The following is a 19939-nucleotide window of genomic DNA, read 5'->3' as shown; positions in this document are numbered from 1 at the left end:
AATCTATAAATATATATCTAATATTTAAATTTTTCATGAACCATCAATTGATTAAACTAATAAAGTTGAGATAGATTTGATCTTATCATTATCCTAATTTACCGAGGTTTTCTCCTCACCATTGTTATAATGGAAAAAAAAAACACCAAACTCTCAAACCACTTCCAAATATGCAAATATTTTTACAATCATGTTCGTGGAATACTTCAATCAAATAAAAATAAAAATAGAAAAAAAAAAACAAATAATTCAAGGCAGGCCCGACCTTAAACATGCCGTGAAGGGCAAACCAGTCATTTCATCGAAGTACCACGGCGGCACCGCCGATTTCTTCTCGGACCTTCCCACGCGAGACCCGAGAGCCAAGGGAAACCCGTTGCGGACGCGAAAGTCCTCGGAAAACCCGATCGCATAAACCCTGCGGAATCCGTCAGGTCCGCTTAAAAGCCCCTTGTCCCTCCACTAGTCGGTACTTATCGGGCACTCATCCCGCTTCCCTCGTAGCTAGCCCGCAGCCGCGCAGCGCCCCTAAGAGCGAGCGAGTCAGGGCGGAGCGAAATCGAGTGAACAAAATAAAGGCGAAAGCCATTTCTACGCGACCAAGAAAGAGAGAGGGAGGGAAAAAAAAAAAAAAAAGGCCAGGTAGATATCTCACCGAGCTCGGTTCTCCAAAACCTAGCTCTTTCTCCCATTAGAAACCCTAGATTTCGATTTCTTTTCTTGTTTTGTTTTTGGCTCTCCAATTCGTTCTTCTGGTTCTTGATTCGAGTCCCCACGGTGGCATTCTAGGGTTTTTCCAGGGTTCCGATGCCCTGACGCTTCGGGGGAGCTCGGAGCGCCGGCGATCTCGAGCTTGGAGGAATGACGTCCACACAGAAGGAGCTGGAGGACCGGCTTCAGGAGGTTGGGAACCGGCTCGCCTCTCCTCCGTCCGCTATCGATGAACTCCTCGATCTTCTTGATGTAAGCCCTAGTACCGTCTTTCCGTTAGGTTTCTACTTGGCTGTCTTTCTACTCGATTTGTTTTTTAAGCCTTTGTTGTGTGATTTATCTGATCAGTCTGTTGCTGATTTTTAGGATATCAGAATGCATGGGGTTCCCCCATGTGTGGATTTACTATCTGTTTATTTCATCAATCGAATCTATCATTCAAATAAGTAGGATTTAGGTTTTCCTGCTCTTCCTCCTCCACCTCTTCTTCTTCTTTTCTTGGGAATCTTGGGTTAGATTTGCCTCGTTTCTTTGCTTGTTAGTATGCTGATTTTTAACTCAAATTTTTATTCGGCATATGATATGCATCTAATATCTATTTACATATGTTTTGTTGAGTAGAAGTTGAAAGAGTTGGATTTTAGACACCCATGGAACCATAGGGAATGATCACACTTGCAAACAGAGGGGACTCTCGGTGCATTGATGCATGGAGATGTGGGTCTATCAGTTATTCACACACACACACACACACACACACACACACACACACGTGTGTGTGTGTATATATACACACATATATGTGTGTGTATATATATACACATGTGTGTGTGTGTGTGTCTATATATATATATATATATGTATATATATGTGTGTGTGTGTATTTATTTTTTAAACTTCTGCAAGTTTCTTCATGGATTACAGTAAATGAGTTCTAGTGCAACTTTCAAGTTGGCTGTATGGAAATCTTTAATGTTCTTTCAATTTTAAACTTGTTTAGTACTGCATGATAAAAGTACTGTATTCGCTTTCATTCTGAGGAACTGAGAATATTAGATTGTGAAAACTTATGTGAAGATGCTCTACCAAGCATGTTTTCTATATCACAGAATCAATAGGCGAAACACACAATTGTTTCGAGCATGATAGAATGCCTTACTTATGTAAAAGATGGGTAAAATTAAGAGCAGGCATGCAATTCTTTCTTTCCTTTTTTTTTCCTTTTATTTGGTATGCTCACAGAAATCATTTATTGCAGAAGGTAAAAACTATATCAGCAATTTCATTCTTCATATAAAACTATATCAGCAATTGCATTCTTCATATAAGAGTAGGCAGGCACATATCTTTGCTGCTGACATTATTTTATATTCTATTTTGTCATGGTTCTAGCTTGTTATTATCAAACTAATTGTGGCCTTCAGGAAAGTGTATTGTTTATCTTACATTTTTTTTTTGTCGCATAAAAAGTGATGGGCTATTTATTCTTCAACTTATTTATTTTTTGCCCTTTCATTTTTTACTTGTTCCAATGCGATCAACCTTTTATCCACTGTTGAACAGTCTTTCTTTGGAGGGTTATTGTTATTAAAGTAATTAAACACCCCTTTTGACTTGGCAAAAATCAGTACTTTATGACCATATTGAAAATATCAGAGTTTGATCACTTGCTGTACATAACAGTTCTTTTAATGCACCTCCTAAGTTGATTCTTCCACATGCCATGTTCCTTCATGTGACTTTGGTTCTTCTAATTTCCAGAAACTGAGAGTTTTTTAGGAAGAGTGGAACAATCACCATCTGAGTCAATGTCCAATGCGCTTCGTCCTGCAATGAAGGCCCTGGTCGCTAAAGAGTTTTTAGGACATTCAGACACAGATGTGAAAGTTGCTGTGGCATCATGTATCAGTGAAATCACAAGAATAACAGCACCAGATGCTCCATATGATGATGATTTAATGAAGGTTTGGCAAACAAGCATTTTTCTATCGAGGCATATACCTTGTTTGACAATTTATGGAAGACATCACAATTTGTATGATGGTGTTCATAAGTTTGTCTAACCCCCCCTTCTCTATAAACATCCAGGAGGTATTTCAAAAGATTGTTGAAGCCTTTGAGAAATTGGATGACATATCTAGTCGCTCATATTCCAAGAGAGTTTCAATTCTTGAAACTGTTGCAAAGGTCCGGTCTTGTGTTGTGATGTTGGATCTTGAATGTGATGCTCTGATTCTTGAGATGTTTCGTCATTTCCTGTGTACCATAAGGTGAGGAAGTCTGTTAATGGTGTTACTATTTTATGCCATATCTCCAGTCCCCTAAACCTATGCTAGAATGATACAAACTGTTATTCTTTTTTTCTTTTAAATGGAAAGGCACACAGCTACTTCTGCTTTTTGTATGTTGGTGTTCGGTATTATAGTTTGGGGCATGTATGGTGCAGTCGTGTTATTTGAACCTTTTATTTTTCTAAGGATCAAAATCTGCAGTCCCAAAAGCTGCAGAAAACCTGGGAATTTGTATTAATTAAATATTTAAATTGCAACATGATCGAGATCTGGGGGGAACCATTTTCACCATGGTGATTATGAAACTGTTGCGTGCACGGTGATATTTGTAAATGTTCTGTGAGCAAATGCTGCAAAATTGTGCTGTTTATGTTCTTTTTAGCTTATTTAAGTTCCATTTATCATTAATTTACTAACTAACCTGATCGTATCTGGAGGAACCCAAGGTAAGCTAATAGTTGGGAGGGTGCAAACCTTACCATAAATTCTTGTTAAATTCTTATAGTTAAGGGCACCTGGCTACTGTTTCAGTGTTTCTAGAGAATCTTCAACATGTGGAAACAAAAAAAAAAAAGTGGAGAAAAAGTGAGTGGAAGAATTCACTATGAACAGTTTTCATCCAAAATCTTGTTTCTAGTAACTTTCCACCTCTCATTCAGGATACAAATTTTCTTTTTCTTCAGATAATGCACCTTGTTTCCAATTTTCATGGTGCATCTTTTAAATTTTCTAGCATTCAACAATTTATAAAGAACTAATGATGTTGCCGCGATGGACATCAGGATGTGTAATTCTTAGGTTTTTATAATAATTATTTACTTTTATTTAATGGTAACTCTATTATGGAGAATTTCTTTCCAACTTCAGCAAGTGTCCTCATTTCATGCTTTCTATGCACTGCCTTGCTGTCTATGTTTCCACACTTTTAATTTTGTTCCTGTTTCTCTTGTCATTTGGTTTATCGGTTGCATGTTTCTTGTTTATGATTGATGTGCTTTACTTATTTTTTTCATCTCAGGCCAAATCATTCAGAAAATGTTTTTAATTCGATGGAGACCATTATGACACTTGTATTAGAGGAGAGTGAAGATATTTCCACAGAGCTTCTCACGTGCCTTCTAGATACCGTAAAAAAAGAAAACAAAGTAATTTTTATCTCTGGAATGCTGTTATCTGTCCTCTAGATAATATGCATTTTTTAATCCTAACTCTCCTTCTTCTTCTTCTTGGTTGCTTCAGGATATATTGCCTATTGCTCGCAGACTTGGGGAGAAAGTGATGAGTAATTGCACAATGAAGCTCAAACCTTACATGAAAGGATTAGTTAATTCCATGAGTGCTTCTTTAAGTCAATACAGTAAAATTATTGGCTCGATATGCCATGAGAATTCTGATGGCATGGACCAGAAAGATGCAAATGTTTCTGGCGAGGTTATGGTGTGTCCATCTTTCCTCTGCTTCCTAAAAATAATCTGTTATCTATACAACCATGATAAGCACATTATGGACATTGTACACGTCTTTGTTTTTGGTATAGGTGCTTGTCATTTCATTTCATGGAGAACTGCTTATGGACAAAAAGGGTCAGAAATTGTCTGACTTTATATCTTAGCTTAATAAAAGAAAATGCTTCTCAAAAACTGTACTGCTTTTCTTGTTGTTGTTTTGGAACAAAGTGCAGGGAAAAAAATCAAAATTTCTTTATTTACTAATAACACCGAAGATGATTGTGTGTGTTAAAAATGTAGATGCTTCCTGGTCATGCAACAACTCATCTGTACACTTGTTAGTTGATAAATTTTACTTCTAGATTGTGTTAAAAAGGTCTTTCTTATTGAAATACTCGCATGTGCTGATGTTTCTTCTTAAAAAGTGGTTTTGGTGCTATTAATTGCAGACTACTATATATCAATTTCTTTGTATATTGGCTTGCTGTTTCTTGCATCTTCTTTATCTTTTTTTGTCAGCTGATAGCTTGAATTTCACTTATTTCATTATATATGTCATGAAACTGTACATCGTGATGAACTGATGATCCTCCACCAAATAACAGCCTTTCTGTATTCTCACCACCAAAGTGCGATGATCCACAGTATAGTTGGAAGGAAGTGACTGTTCATAGAATTCTCTCCTTTTTGCCAATCTCTCCAGGCATTAGTTACCAAATATGCTGTACAAAAGTAAATGCTATAACAACTGAATTATATCCTGCAGAAGTGGTCCAAATCCAGCATCAGCTGCCTGAATCGGTGTTGTAATGACCCCTCTGGATTTTTTTCCACCCAAACACAAGGGGCTCTGCATTTCATTACAGCACGAGCAATGCCTTCCCTAAGGCCTTGAATCTCTGCTTGTGATATGTTGAATGTTACACCTGATTCTGTAAACTGTCCCTGATGTTTTGGGTGATATAGTCACAACCTACATGAGGCAATTTGGAAACATTCAGTGAAATAAGACATAGTTAATCTTAACGATTTCCATTTTGTGGAGTTGCTATTTGACAAAAAAATGATATTTTTTGCCTCTCCCCTCCTTGTATTCTTTGATGTTCAGAAAAGGATGTGCAGTGTTAAAAGATCTTTGTGTACCCAGTCAGTCCAAAGATTTCTTTGCCTCTCTATTGAGCATTTTTTTTGATGATCCACACAGCAGATTAACTGCTGCTTGAGAGCCCAACTATTCTATTATTTCCATAGCATAGAACGAATGGTTATTGGTCTGGATGAATCTTAGTTGCTTCCTAGCCTCAGGTTATGCTCTTGAACTTCTGCAGTGATCTTTCAGTGCCACTGATAATGGTAGTGTTTTGATCTCATTCTCATGTGGGTTCTTGTTGGGGGGGGGGGGGGGGAAGGCAGTGGACAAGGATATGGTTGAGATTTTCCTGAGGAAATTTGGAAGGGTGACATTTTTTTCTTAGTGACAACCACTTGCGCTCAACCAATGTTAATATGTTTCAAGTTTCTGAAACAAGCTAACCTGGAAGTGCTTGAAGTTCATCTGTCTGGTCAATGCTGGTGGGAAGTATTATATGATTGCAGAGGATATGGTTGAGACATTTCTGAGGAAATTTGAAAGGATGACATTTTTTTTGGGGACAACCACCTGCCCTTTTTGGTGCTAATTTCAACTAATGTTAACGTCTTTGAAGTTTCTCAAATGAGCTAACCTGGCGGAAAATATTATACGCTTGCATGATAAGTGCTTCATATGATTGCATTTTGTTCTTCTTTGAGTATTATGATGGTTGGAAATGTTCTTGATTTTATATGTCTGTTGACTTCTGCTTCAGGTATTTATTGATCATTTTCATTCAGTTAGGATGCTTTTTATTGGTTTCCTTTTTCTTTTATAATCTATCAATTTGTTTCAGTTGTAGTTTTGCTACTGCTTCTGAATGTCATGAAGTTAGATGCTGAGGTTTTTATTGTATTTATTTTTGTTTTGGAGTTTTTTATTGCCACGTGCAGCCTGTCCAGCAATGCCATGAAATGGCATTTCTCTGCATTTGTCCCATGTGATATCATTTGATGGGTACCATATGGTGTGACATAATTCAATGGTTACCGTATGTTACCTGTTGTCATTTTTGGATGTGTTTGGGGATAAATTATCACTGGTCGGTTTGCATCTTTTTAGCTTTGAGTCTTGGAATGCAGTTACTGGATTTTATGATAATTGGACTGGCCGTGATTTTTTTAGTGATTGAGTTTTCATGCTTCAGGCAGATGACAGCAAACAATCTGAGAGGACTGTTTCTGATGAGCTGCGTCAGGCATGTAATTTACATGGATTGTTCTTTGTTGGTAAAATTATTTTGACAATTAAATTATTGGATGCCATGAAAATTTTCCTTTCCATATTTCAGGGTTCTGCAAAGATGGAGCAAGAGGTAGGTTGTGCTGAAGAAGTTGGTACTGCTGCAGACAAGTCACCTAGATCAGTGATGAGCAATGGTACCGTTCAGACAGGCAATGGCGAATCAGTGGTGGAACCAGCATCTCCGAGACAGAGGCCTGGACGCTCTCATCACAATGGTCAGTCCAAAAATACTTCTGCAGCTAATAGAGCTGATACAGATAACTTGGAGTCATTCCCTGCAAAACCAGAGAGTAGCTCAGAACTTAACACAAGGAAAATAAGGGGCCGAGCCACTGACAATTCTCGGATCGACAGTGACAAAGAAGCTCCTGCATTACCTAGCAGGAGGAAGGATCGTGGTAAGGAAGCTGATACTGCACAATTTGATGGTTCATCTGGGAAAGTAGCAGACTCAGCTGAGATGAAAGATGTGATTCAGCCCCATTCTGGATCTGATAATGGAACTGGCGGGGTTGCATCACCAGACCATAGTGAGAGTCCTGATGCGACTCGACCCAGAAGGGGCCGACCCCCTGGGTCAAGGATTTCCTTGAAGAGAGGTGGTGGTCATGGTCAGGATGAAGCATTACCCTTGAAAGATGTTGATTCTAAGAAGGAGCTGGAGGGCAGTGGTGATTCAGAAGGAAAGTCTTCGAGGCGTTCTAGCAGAAAACATCCACGGAATGTTGATGATGGTGAAACACCAACAACTGTAACAAGTGATTCAGAAACAAAACCACAGAGACAGACTAGTAAAAAGACATCCACAAGAAGGGTTACTGATTTGGATTTATCACATAAACAGTTAAAGTCCAATCTCAAGCAGAAGAATGCTGAAAATGATGTAGCTGGAGAGCTGAGGTTGAAGGTAGTCATAGTGAAGTTGATAACCCTTCTTCTTAATATATGCATATTGGCTCCTGTCACTAGCTTTTTATGTTCTTCGCTTTCCTGATGAAAGGTTGCTTCCTCTGCCGGTCCTGACCTTCTGGAATCTGATAGCTTGATATCTTTTCGTGTCATTTAAGCCTCCTTTCCATCCAAGTTCTTCCTTCTATTGTTGTATTCTGCACAGATCTTCTGTCAGTAGTTTATACCTTCTCCATTGGGCTTTAGGGCCAGCCTTGGTGTTATCCTATAAAAACAGGAAGTTTATTTGTGATCTGCTTTTTGTACTTCGAAGTCGTCAAGCTCTCATGGTACTGTCATGCTCTTTGCAATCGTCTGCACAAGATTATAACCTTCTTGGTTGATCTTTCTGGTGTCCGACCAGAATTCTCTTTTGGTGTTTTTTTTACCCCAAACCATGGCTTTTATTATCTTCATATAATCTTAGTGAGATTCAGAAATAGAATATCATAAATAATAGTTTAATCTTGTGTGATGCATTTGTTGTAAGGTTGTCTTACCAAAGTGGTTCATCGTTCATTTAGCGTTTCACTTGTTTTAAGGTTATCACCGACTGTGAAGGTACCACCTAAACAAGCTTAGCTACCTGTATGCTTTTCCATATTTCAGTTGGTTTTCCATTTGGTTGTCCCACTTTACCTTTTTGGATTCAGACATCATGTTTATTATATATCTGTTTCTTCAATTGTTTGAATTGTATAATGACAAACATGCATCCTAATTGGTCCGGATCATGGAATATTGTATCGCTTCATACCGTACCGTATCGGTCTCATATCGGTATGCCATCTCGGAGCGTCTTGACATTACCGTACTGTACCAAACTGCGTACTGACGTTAAGCAGAATTTTACTGGTACGGGGTCCGGTACCGAGACGGCGAACCTTGATCCGTATAATCCCCTCCATAAAAGTGACTCGATAAATCCCCTTGTAATCATTCCTCATCAATTGTCTTAACCTTACTATCATTTACCAACCACCCACACACACATATCCCTCTTGCATCTGACATTGTTTTTCTTCTACTTTCCTTGCCCTTTAATTTGTGAATCATGCCATCTAGTTGGCAGCCTCTTGCATGGACAATTGCATGAGGCATATTCCTTTATTTTATTTTATTTTATTTTTGCAGTGGCATTTTCTCGTTCTTTCTAGATTGTGCATGTTTTTCGAAGCTTGCCATGTCATCTGTCTTTTCCCTTACATAGAAACTCAACTGTTCACCATCACAATCTCTTGTAACCATTCTTTAGTTGATAGGTTTAACTAATAAAAGTTTCATGATTCCACGTAGATAAAACAAAGATGAAGTTGTGATTGCTTAGGATGTTTTTTTATTATTTATGTGGTCAGTTGGATCCTTGTATTTCTGGGAAATGGTTATAATTGTTTTGTTTCTTTTTTTGGGAAATGGTTTCTTCACCAAAGCCTGCTTTGAAAGCTGAAAATAAAGATCGAGGAAATCAGGAGGAGAGTGCTCATGCAAAAACTAAAAGAAAGCGTGCTCAAGGGACTGAAGAGGTACACAGAAGCTTGCTAATAAAATGTGGTGTTTTTGACTATCTTGAAATAGTTACATCTTCCTTGTATAGGATTTGTTAGTATCTTACATTTTGCTAGATGTGTCGTACTGCCCATCTGTTGCTGCATACTGCACACCATTAGTATGTCCCTTTGGTTGAGGATCAAGAGGGTTTTATAGCACTTCCAGGGTTTCCTTTATCTTTTCCAATGTTTGGATTGCATAGGACTATCATATTTTATTATCAGTTGTGGTTCATAAATACTGGTATATGGAACTGCACCTTGTGTGATGCATACATATCTGATTGGTCACTTCAGGTGATAAAATAGATTACCATAAAGTTGTGCAGTGTAAACCATTTCGTGATAGGGTTGGTAGTTATTGCTGTCTCTGAAGTTAGAAACGATAGTATTAATGCATTTCCTAGCTGTTGGTATAAAGCCATTTTGAGATTCTGACTCTTAAGGTTTGTCATTTGGGTGGAATGAGGAAACATGAAATGCCATTTTCATTTTATAAGCGAGTATTGGTGCTATGTAGACTTTCCCCGCTTTTTTTTCCTTGGGGTTATGATGGCCCTTTGTGCCTTATTTTTTCAGGGTACTTGTCTGCTTCATATTTATCATTTTCTTAGTTAGTTGCTGTAGTAATGCAATGGTCTTTAAGATTTTATTCTGTCAAAAATGAAGGCTTTATTACGTAATGATTATTATTTCTGTATTCATTTGGATGTTGATAGAATAAGACTTATGTTTCAACAAGTTCATGCTCATGCTCACCTCAAGTCTATCTTCTATAGGCATTCTGGATGCCAAGGGACTGAGAGTAACATGCCTGTGTATTGATGAACACTGTCGACAAGTTTATGCTCACCTCCTGTGCTATCTAGAGTGGTGTTATTGTCTTTGGACAATAGGATACTGGAGTGTCTCTATGGTTTGATATTCAGGCATTGGGAATAATAATCTGTATTTTATCTTTGTTCTAGATTCTTTCTCCTTTTCTTCTCTTGCGTGTTCCTTCATTCTTTTCTTTCCTTTTTCTCTTGTATATGCCTTTATATTCTTCCTTTCATCTCTCTCTCTCTCTCTCCCCCCTCTATACGTGACAGCTTGCATGCTGTCAAGAGCTTCCTCTTCCTTTTCATTTCTCTTGTAAATTTAACTTTTTCTTGGTTCAACTTGGAGCCAATCACACATGTTTTCCACATCATGCCATAATTTACCCTACAATATTATTCTTTTGAATACTTTTTAATTTGATTGGAGCTGCTTTTGCTGCAGTTTGAAACTATTGCAAGGATTAATTGCCTAGAGAGAACTTCTGGGGATTGTTAATGCAAATGCGCATTTAAGGTTCCACATTCGCTATGAGCTTGTAGTCGCGAAACATGTTGATTCTTTAGGTACACCTTTAGTAGAAACTTTCTAATACCACAAGTCTCTTGAAGCAGAAAATATATAAGCAAAGGAATAGCTGCAATTAATGGCCTCTGCATTCAGTGAATTTAAAATTAACTACAATCTTCAGGAATGAATATGAATTGTTAAAGCATATTGTCATTGAAAGTTTAAGACATTCTTATATCGTCAAGTGCTAGTTATACAAACTTGAGTATGATGGAAGCAGCTTAGGCTCCTAAGATGCTGTTGTTTGGTAAAAATCTGTAGCTTGCTGTGCTGTATAATATGTGATCATTGTCCAAAGCATGACCTGTGAATATGTGTGCATCCAGTGAATTTCAAAATTAAATATGATATATTGATATGTAGGATGCTAATGAAAATAAATCATTAAAGCATGTTATTGTTGAAAGTTTAAGACATTCTTACATTGTCGAGTGAGTTATATGGACTTGACGATGATGGAAGCAATGTAGGCTCTGAAAATGATGTTTGCCAATAATCTATAGCGTGCATATGCTGTATGATATAAGGTGGCTGTCCAATGCATGGGGTTGGCTCTGGTATCATATTGAGAGAGATCCCTTGCTGGCCTTGACAATGATTTTCCCAACTGTTTGTTCTTTAGTTTATTTCAAATGATTCTTTATTAGAAGATACAGTAATCTAAAGTTGAACAAGTAATTAATCAATATCATCATATATGTAAAAAAAAAAAAATAAATCCTTTGTAACAGAATATATTCAGTAATCTTATTTTATCTAATTTTGTATCTGAAGGTTGTTTAGTATAATTTACAGCATGAGTTTTAATGATGTGCTACAGTGCTCATAAGCTGTGCAGAAACAATCAGAAGATAGCAGAAGATAGCAACCAATAGCGGTGATATTATTGATATATGTACTAGTAATTATTGACAAAAGAATTCAAGTGGGATCAATCATTTTGTGGTTGGGTCCAATGCCCATTCATTTTGGACAGTATTTGACAAACTTCATTTGAACATGTCAGAACACCTACATAAATATTTTGAGATTTCATTAGGTTCATTAAGTATAACTGTTTGTTTCATTGACACAAAGTTTAATTTTTTGCTCTTCCCCCCTCCCCTCTTTTAGACATTGAATGTCAAATTATTAGGAATCATTCTTTGTAAAATGTGCCTTAAAGTTACTATTGTTTGTTGATAAGAGAGGTCAGTACTAATTCAAGATCAATCTTAGATGCTGCTGTCTATCATGATTTTCATTCAAGTGAATTAGAAAGGCCATCGGAGTTCTATTGGGAACTGTAGGAGAGTCATATTGGTGTCTTGAACTTCCTTTTATGGATCCTTGGATGAAGTTTCATGGATTCTGCAAGGAATGACTTGTTGGATCATGCACAGGTTGCGGAAGCTAAGACTGAGCAAAAGTGATTTCTTTGACTTTCTTTTTGAGCCAAAGCCATTTTTTGGTTTGGGTTCATTTATTTATTTATTTTTTGGATTGTGCAAGGATTTGTTTTTTGGATTTTTAAGTTTTAGGGATTCTCTTGGGGCTACTGGATGCCCAGTTATGAGGATTTATTAACTCTTTTCGTTAGCATCTTTTTTATGGAGACACTCAAATTAGCTAGTATTGGTGCCAAATAGTTTGCTGTCCAATTTCCTTATTGGGGTTCTATTTCAACTCGACCAGCTAATCTAGATCCATCAAAAAGAGATAATTGGCTGATATATACCCTGATTGCAACTTGGGAGTCCTAATAGGTCTTAAAGGGGAGTCCTAGGAGATCACAAATGATGGACATTTTGATTGCAGTGATATGTTATAATGACATTGAACTACATCTTACGATGCAAAGGAGCCCATGATTCATGGTCTTAGATCTTATGATCTATATTTTGATTTTATGGTGAACCATTTTTCTAAGTTGCCCTATCCAAATTGTCGGTCATGGGATCCTGGCAATGATGTGCCTTCCTATAATTGCTTTTACATTATAATCTTTTTTTTACTTGTATAATAAATATGCTGGCATTTAATTTCTGTTTTTTTTGTGTTGACCTTCTTTATTGAATTTTGGCCTAAGGAGGTCTGAGAAGATAGTCCCTTCTTGAGTCTGGTCTTTGGTTAAGACTTGGGCTCTTATTCGAAACCCACAACACACACACACAGACACACGCACACACTCGCACACGCATATACATACATATATATTGATCTTCAAATGATTTAACTTTGTGTCTTTACTCGAATAGGCATGACAGGTCTAGGCATTTGAATTCTCCTCCATTATGTTCTGAATGACTCCAATCTGGATTATAGATCAAACAATTCTTGCCATTTTAAGAAATTATCAGTTCAGTTTTCTTAGTTCCATTGTGGATAACTATTTATGTGCCCAGTTCAGAGTTTTTTATTCGTGTAAAACTGCTGTTTTTTGTATCATCATTTCATGGTGGATTTAGTACAAGATGGGAAAGTGATCAAAGGAATTGGTGTAGTGGTCTTTATCATTTTAAATATGGGCCTTTTTTATGGACGTTAGGATGGTCCGACGTTTTAGAGGCAAAAGATAATGTTGACCAACTATTGGCTCAATGCATAAGAAAAGGAGTTCTGGGTTTGAAGTCTTTGTTTGAACATGTGGTAAAGCTAGAGGCGGCCCTTGATAGGAATGATTGGTGAATGAGGGGACAGCTTTTATTATTTGGAGCATAGTTGGGGGTTAATGTTATTGATACATTGATGTGAACTTAATTTGAAATCTTGCTTTTTTGGTTTTAAAATTCTTACCTTGTTGCACTCCTTATGTTCCATTTAAATCATATTGACATTGTTATTTGTTGGATATGTTTCTCTTCCTGAATGTGCTTATTTATTGTTTCTTTCTTTTTCTTCATTTGATTTATTACATTTAGTTGTATTGTTATTGAGTGATTTGTTGTTCCTCGTAGCCTTTGTGTTCTAATTATCATGTTCATACCAGGGTTCTGGTACACCAGCTCAAAGTACAGTATTAGATGAGAGCCTCGTCGGTTCCAGAATTAAAGTATGGTGGCCAGATGACAAGGCGTAAGTATCATATCATCTCAATTCTTCTACCAATCTGACACAACCCCAAAAGTAGCAAGGCAGCATGATCTCGATGGATTTCAAAAATTGCACTTGGAGATTGTTCTTGAAACTTTCTGAGCATTTTTTCTAAAATTTCCACTTGATTATGAAAATAGAAAATATCACTTTTTCTTGGGTGAGCTTGGTGTTGCCATTATGAAGATAAGCTTGGTATTCGGAAAAGGAAATGGCAATTAGCTTCTTTAACTGGTATTGATGTGATTGGTGGGAGAACAAAATCAGGATGTGGTTTAAACAGTCTTATTTACATAAAGGTTTATTCTTGCCACCTGCAGTCCAGCCATTTTCTGTTGATGCAAGACAGATACTTTTGAAACTTACGGGCTACCTGCACGAATTTTTGGTGGTACCGGAAATTTTAGATTTTGGTAGGTTTTGAGGAGTATGAATCACTGGCATCTAAGATGATGTGCATAAAGTTTGCCCTCCTGACATTGTTCATTGGCAGTATCTGGTTTCATCCTCATGAAGTCTTAATTTCTTGATCGCCATGTGAGCTTACCTTTTTAATGGAGAAATTGAAGATTTTACCTAAGGTTTTAGTTCAGCTTTGTTGCCCATACTGGTAATGTGCATTTCGTGGTACCAGCACCCATTATGGGGGATGTAGTGGTTGTCTGTTCCCTATGAATATGTACAATATGCTTGGTATGGATTGCTATAATCTGGTACTAAGGTGTTGATGTTTACAAGCAAGCAAATACTACTGCACTAATAATGATCACTGACTCTGAAATGTTGTTGAAATAATTTCCTCAAAATGGAAATATTCCTGAAACATATATCAGGTATCTGATGTGCTTAATTTTCGCACACTGCTGTTCTTAATGGAGTTATTTAGTTTAAGTAGTCACTTATCATTTTTTATCAGGTAATTATCATATTGGTTATCCTCATTTAGCCTACTGTATTCTATAGGTTTTATGATGGTGTCGTTGATTCTTTTGATCCTGTTTCAAAAAAGCATAAGGTACAATGCTGCCGTACAAGTATGCTATATTTCAAGCTGTGTTTTTCTTGATCTTGTATGTTACTTTATTTATGTCACTATTATTTACAATAGGCTGAATTTGGTTTTATTTAGATTCTTTACGATGATGGTGACATAGAGGTACTGTTGCTCAAGAATGAACGCTGGAAACTGGTCAGAATAGATGGGGTGAGTTAATGTTAGATCGGTATCACATTACATATGTGAGTGTCCTGTATTCTAATTCTGTAATCTTTTGTTATATCAGGGACTGGCAAAAGATATTTCAGGTCTTGATGCTTCTTCAGAATTGTGAGTATTGCTTTTATATGAATATCATACTTGATATGATACGTTTACCGTGTGGGTGGCAGTTTTGGTGCATGTTTTCCTTCAGTGTGGTTGTATTGCAGCGATACCTTTTGTTTCCTTAGCTTAAGCTAATCAATAAAATATTACCGTTTATAGTGTTGGCCTTATTAGTGATCAGAAATACAAGTTTCTGGTAGGTTGCCTCTCCATCTGAATTATCAGATTCAAGTTCTTCCAACATGCTCCTCACTTCTTGCCATTAGGGATGGCAAGAGGGTTGGGTAGGCTATTACCTCTACATCAACCCCCCACACCACCCCCCGCCCCCGCCCCCCCGAAAAAAAAAAACACCACCACAAAAACCAAGGGAAAAAAAAAGGGAGGGGGGGTAGGCGCCTCAGGTGGGGTGAGGCAGGCTGGTTGGATTGGATTAGATAAAGCTGCATTTTTTTTCTTTGCATACAAATCAAACAAATAAAAAAGAATATAAAAATAAATCTTAGTATCTCACATAACATTAAACAAAATAAGAGTTGAAGACAAACATAACAAACCAAATTTTTAACAATAATAGAAACATGACAAATAAAAGTATTGTTCTTTAAGAAGTCAAATGTTCTTTGAACTAAGAAAATCAATCAACTAAAAATATTGTCTGGCTTGCATGTTGCTATGTATCTTTGGGAACAAAAGCCTGCTTACGATTGGATTTGAACCACTGGCAGAAGGATTTTTAGTCCTTTAACCTGCTGAGATTTTGAGGCCATCCTGACTGTTTGATGCTCCTATCATGGTTGCCAGATTTTGAAATAGGATGATAGTTGTTGTCACATTTCTGTATAAGCATGGAGTTGGCAGACAATGAGTTTTCTGAAGGTTGAAAAAAAAATGTTGCTAGGGATTTAGGAATTCATGGACTTAGAACAGTAAAAGGAGGTGAGATTGATTTGATATGCTGTAAATTTATCATCCAGTGCCAGATGAACTTTAATGTCTGACTTGACTGCAGCTTCATACTATTTCTGTACTTGACTGCAGCTTTCGTCCGACATTCGGAGCATTAATGCTGAAATTTGAGGTGGATAAAATTTGCTTTGTTGATTTTAGGGGAACAAAATCTCAAGTAAGTGAGGATTTGAAACTCATGCATACTATAGTGTTAGAGAGACATTTGGATTATTGTGTGATGCTTCCATGTACCTTCTCAGTCTGTCAACTAGATAGAACAGGATCTTCAAAAATTATGTCTTGGTGATTATAGAAAAGGGTAGAAAATGATAAACTTACAGAAAGATTATTCTGTAAGCATGAAGTAGGAACTTAGTTAAGATGTAGAATGATAAAAAGTGGAAGAAGATTGGGAGTTGGAGACTAGGAAATGGGAGGGGAAGGTAAGTGCATTAGGATTTGTTTGGTTCATGGGGAGAGGAGGGGGGAAGTGTGGTCAGGAAAATGAAAAATGCTTCATGTTTTGGTAGGATTTTTCAGAGGGATGGGAAAGTAGTTTGCCCATGGAAATAAATTTTCCACCTTTTATGGGAAAGAAAAATTGATGTGGGACATGAGAAAGCTACTTGCCTATGGGATAGGAATTGTGGTTTTTTTTCCAAAAATACCCTTGTGCAGTCATGATCTCCTTAATAGCTGTTTTTAATAGTTAATCTTGAATAATTAAAAATATACTATTAAAAATTACTACAATATAAAGAAGTTGTGGTATTTTAATGTAAAAATATATTAATAATTATTTAAAATTATCACAGTAAAGAAGTTGTCTAACTATTGGCTAAAAACTCAACCCAATAAATATTTTTAATAGCTATTTTTAAATATTTAAAAATATTTTTAGATCTAAAATATTTAAATAGAGCTATTAAAAATATGTTATGAGTTGCAGTAATTTTAATAGTTAGAGGAGTATCCAAATATATTATGAATTGTGGTAATTTTAATAATTAAATATATTTAAAAATGGCTATTGAAAATGTATTCTGATCTTTTTGGTGTTGAACCTTCAAAACTTCAAGATCTAGGTGTTCCAAGTATTTGATTCTAGAAGTGATGCATATGATATTTTTTCCTTGTAGTCCCTTTATTAAGGGCATAATTGGTAATTTACACCAATTTCAGTAAATGCTCAACCAAACACAAGTCACTTTCGAAAGTGTGTTTTCTATGTCACTTTCTTATGGTGAACCAAGTATGCAAAAATATTCTAGAAAAAATATTCTAGTGAGGTAAAATTCTTTTTGTGAACCAAATGAGTCTTTAATGTTAATGGATGTGGGAAGAGGACTTGGTGATTATAGAAAAAGGTAGAAAATGATGAACCTGCAGATGGATTATTTTGTAAGCATGATGTAGGAACTTAGTTGAGGAAGGCGAAGGGTGGTAAAAAGTGGAAGAAGATTGGGTGTTGAAGAGTAGGAAATGGGAGGGGAAAGTAAGTGAATTCATGTTAATGGATGTGGAAAGAGGAAAGGGCAATGTACCAGCTTGCCAAGCATTTGGAAAGAATAACAAGGATTAATGGAAAGAGAGAGAATAAGGAGAAAGAAAAGCACTGTTGATGAGAGGATGAAGAAAAGGGGAGATGCTGTGATTTTTATACTTCTTTTCACATGCCTGGTTTTGAAATTTTATTTCATCTTGGTGGTTGGCTTTTGGTTTTGGCAGTTCAGCATTTTCAACTCTTGCTTCTGTAGTTTTATGCTGAAGAATTTAGAAGTCTGATTCTAGCTAGACCTGGATTGAACCCAACCTTGGGATTCATGATTTAGAAGCAAGCTGGACTCGACTCGCTAAGTGTGTTGGGCCTGGTTCAGGTCACGTATTGGATTGGTTTAGGTCTAGTTCAGGTCTCATAGTGGGTTTAATCCAGATCGGTCCTAAGTTTAAGGTTTTGGCTTGGATTGTGAATTAATTTTGTGGGATATAATCAGGACCGTATTGTTCTGAGTTGTTTCCGTAACCAAATTTGTAAGACTTGTTCTTGACTAGAGTTTCTCTCTCAATTTGGGATACACCTTGCTTGTGGATCTGAAGGTATGTGCATGTTGGCTGTAAAGGGGATAATATCTTGGATCTAGCTCTGAAAGGACTTGCAGGCCTGGTATATTTATATATTTGTTTGATTGTATAATTGTTATATTTTCGTTTATTTTTTGGCTAAATTTCAAGGCCTAGCCGGAAGTGTGCATGCAGAAGCATGTAGTTTACACTTCCATTTCCAATTTTCATCAGTTGGCTTGTGATCTCTGACTGTGCAGACTATTTTGCGTCCTTCCAACTTTTGTTTTTTGGTCTTTGATTTGCTGGTTTCCTGATTTTAGGCGACAAGATAAAAAGGCAAAAACAAGTTCAAGTTCTGTTTCCAAACATTCAAAGATGGAGACACCAGTAAAAAGGTAAACACTGCTATCTTTTTTCATCACTGCTTTTTTTGAATCATTTAATAATAGTTTATCTGAAGAGGTATCCCATGGGTTTTTGGCCGCTAGTGTGGTGTCCAGCGGTGTTGCCAGGCGTAAAGGTAGACCCAGTGGTGGAATAACAAATCCTGGTAAGCTGACCAGCGATTACAGTCCAAAAACTTCAGGCAAATCAAAAGAGAAGGACACAAGCAAGCATGATGATGATATCCCTAAGACTGGCGGTAGGATCAAGAAGGATACTGGTTCTAAGTCCAAGGATGACACTCTGAAAACTGGTGACAGGTCTACTGATGAGACTTCTAAGATCGACAGTAAGTCTAGGGATGATACACAGAAAGCTGGCAGTAAATCCAGGCTTGATGTCCCTAAATCAAGCAGAAAGTTGAAGTCTGAAGACGATATGATCAGTACTGGTGGCAGGGCCAAGAAGGAGGCAGTTAAAGGTAAATCCAGTGAAGAAACTCCCAGAAGTAGCAGGAAATCCAGGGGTGAGTCCAGGGCAAATGGAACTTCTGAGAAAGGGAAATCAAAGGCGGAAGAAATTGAGACTTCTGGAAAAGTGCAATCAGATTCAGTGAAGGTACAAGAAAGTGAGGCTTCAACTGGGAAGAAGCGCAAAAGAAAGGGTCAAAGTTGAATAATTTGTGGTAACATATGTTTGTGTTTACTCTCTTCTTCTCTCAGGTAAATACACCCACTTCATTTTCTTTTACTGCCGCTGATAGGCGTTTTCTTTTCTGTTTTGCATTGTAACTTACCAGTTGCCTATCTGGTAGTTCTGCGGCTGGTGACCGTGAAGTGGCTGACAGGTTTAGGAATCATGGAGGCTTGTAATGTTTGGTATTATTACTTGGTCTTCTCTTGTAAGGAAAACATGTTACAAGCCTCCAGTAGATTACTTGCTTAACCTATGTTAAAAAGTTATCCTAGATGGTAATGCAGGTTGTTTCTGGTGGTCTATCTATATAGTCATTTTGAGATTTTTTTTTTTGTCCCTTCATCTCTCTCTCTCCCTCTCTTTTTGTGTGTAGTTCGTGCAATGGAAAATTTACAGGAAATCATTGTTGTGGGTAACTTATTGTTCTCTCTGTCTCACATGCGTGCACACGTGCGTGCTTGTCGTGCTCCACTTTGCCCCATGAATTTCATTTTGATCCAAAACATTGAACGAGTGGTGGCAATCCAGTTCTGGTTGGTGGTTTTTGTGATTTTTGTTCGGTGTGCCCCATGGCTGCTTGATAATTTGTTAAAATGGGCGTATTGGTTTTGGTGATTGTTTATGCTGGCATGGGCAGGTGAGACAACTTGGTCGGTCGCTGCAAGCCTTCATGCGGCAGTATCTTTACCAACTCTGAATTCGAGAGTCGATTTGTTTAGGAGGTATAGTTTGTATCT

General features: G+C 37.2%; 1 protein-coding gene across 3 annotated transcripts; it reads left to right on the top strand.

Moving 5' to 3' along the window:
- Positions 1 to 486: 486 nt before the first annotated feature.
- LOC105050720 (sister chromatid cohesion protein PDS5 homolog C) lies at positions 487 to 19502 on the top strand. Of its 3 annotated transcripts, XM_073262208.1 has the most exons (15): positions 487 to 642; positions 790 to 973; positions 2473 to 2675; positions 2800 to 2981; positions 4021 to 4147; positions 4242 to 4439; positions 6730 to 6780; positions 6874 to 7734; positions 9206 to 9298; positions 13680 to 13765; positions 14747 to 14798; positions 14913 to 14987; positions 15067 to 15110; positions 18443 to 18517; positions 18611 to 19502. In XM_073262208.1, exons 2-15 carry the CDS (start codon positions 862 to 864, stop codon positions 19179 to 19181), a joined length of 2730 nt encoding a protein of 909 aa, XP_073118309.1. In that variant the 5' UTR covers positions 487 to 642; positions 790 to 861; the 3' UTR covers positions 19182 to 19502. The 3 variants fall into 3 exon arrangements, with proteins under 3 accessions (XP_073118309.1, XP_073118307.1, XP_073118308.1); XM_073262206.1 differs by lacking the exons at positions 487 to 642; positions 790 to 973 and having other exon boundaries at positions 2456 to 2675; positions 18611 to 19191; positions 19306 to 19502; XM_073262207.1 differs by lacking the exons at positions 487 to 642; positions 790 to 973; positions 9206 to 9298 and having other exon boundaries at positions 2456 to 2675.
- Positions 19503 to 19939: the final 437 nt, after the last annotated feature.

Source organism: Elaeis guineensis, chromosome 8 (assembly GCF_000442705.2).
Source record: "Elaeis guineensis isolate ETL-2024a chromosome 8, EG11, whole genome shotgun sequence".
In the NCBI taxonomy this organism is placed as follows: domain Eukaryota; kingdom Viridiplantae; phylum Streptophyta; class Magnoliopsida; order Arecales; family Arecaceae; genus Elaeis; species Elaeis guineensis.
Note: the sequence above shows the minus strand (reverse complement) of the source record. Positions and strands in the feature narration are given on the sequence as shown.

Excerpts from the sequence above, each read along its gene's own strand:
- LOC105050720 (XM_073262208.1), top strand. The coding sequence starts at position 862 with ATGACGTCCACACAGAAGGAGCTGGAGGACCGGCTTCAGGAGGTTGGG. Across the intron at positions 2,982-4,020 it reads CATTTCCTGTGTACCATAAG|GCCAAATCATTCAGAAAATG; the intron begins GTGAGGAAGTCT and ends TTTTCATCTCAG. Across the intron at positions 7,735-9,205 it reads CTGGAGAGCTGAGGTTGAAG|CCTGCTTTGAAAGCTGAAAA; the intron begins GTAGTCATAGTG and ends TCTTCACCAAAG.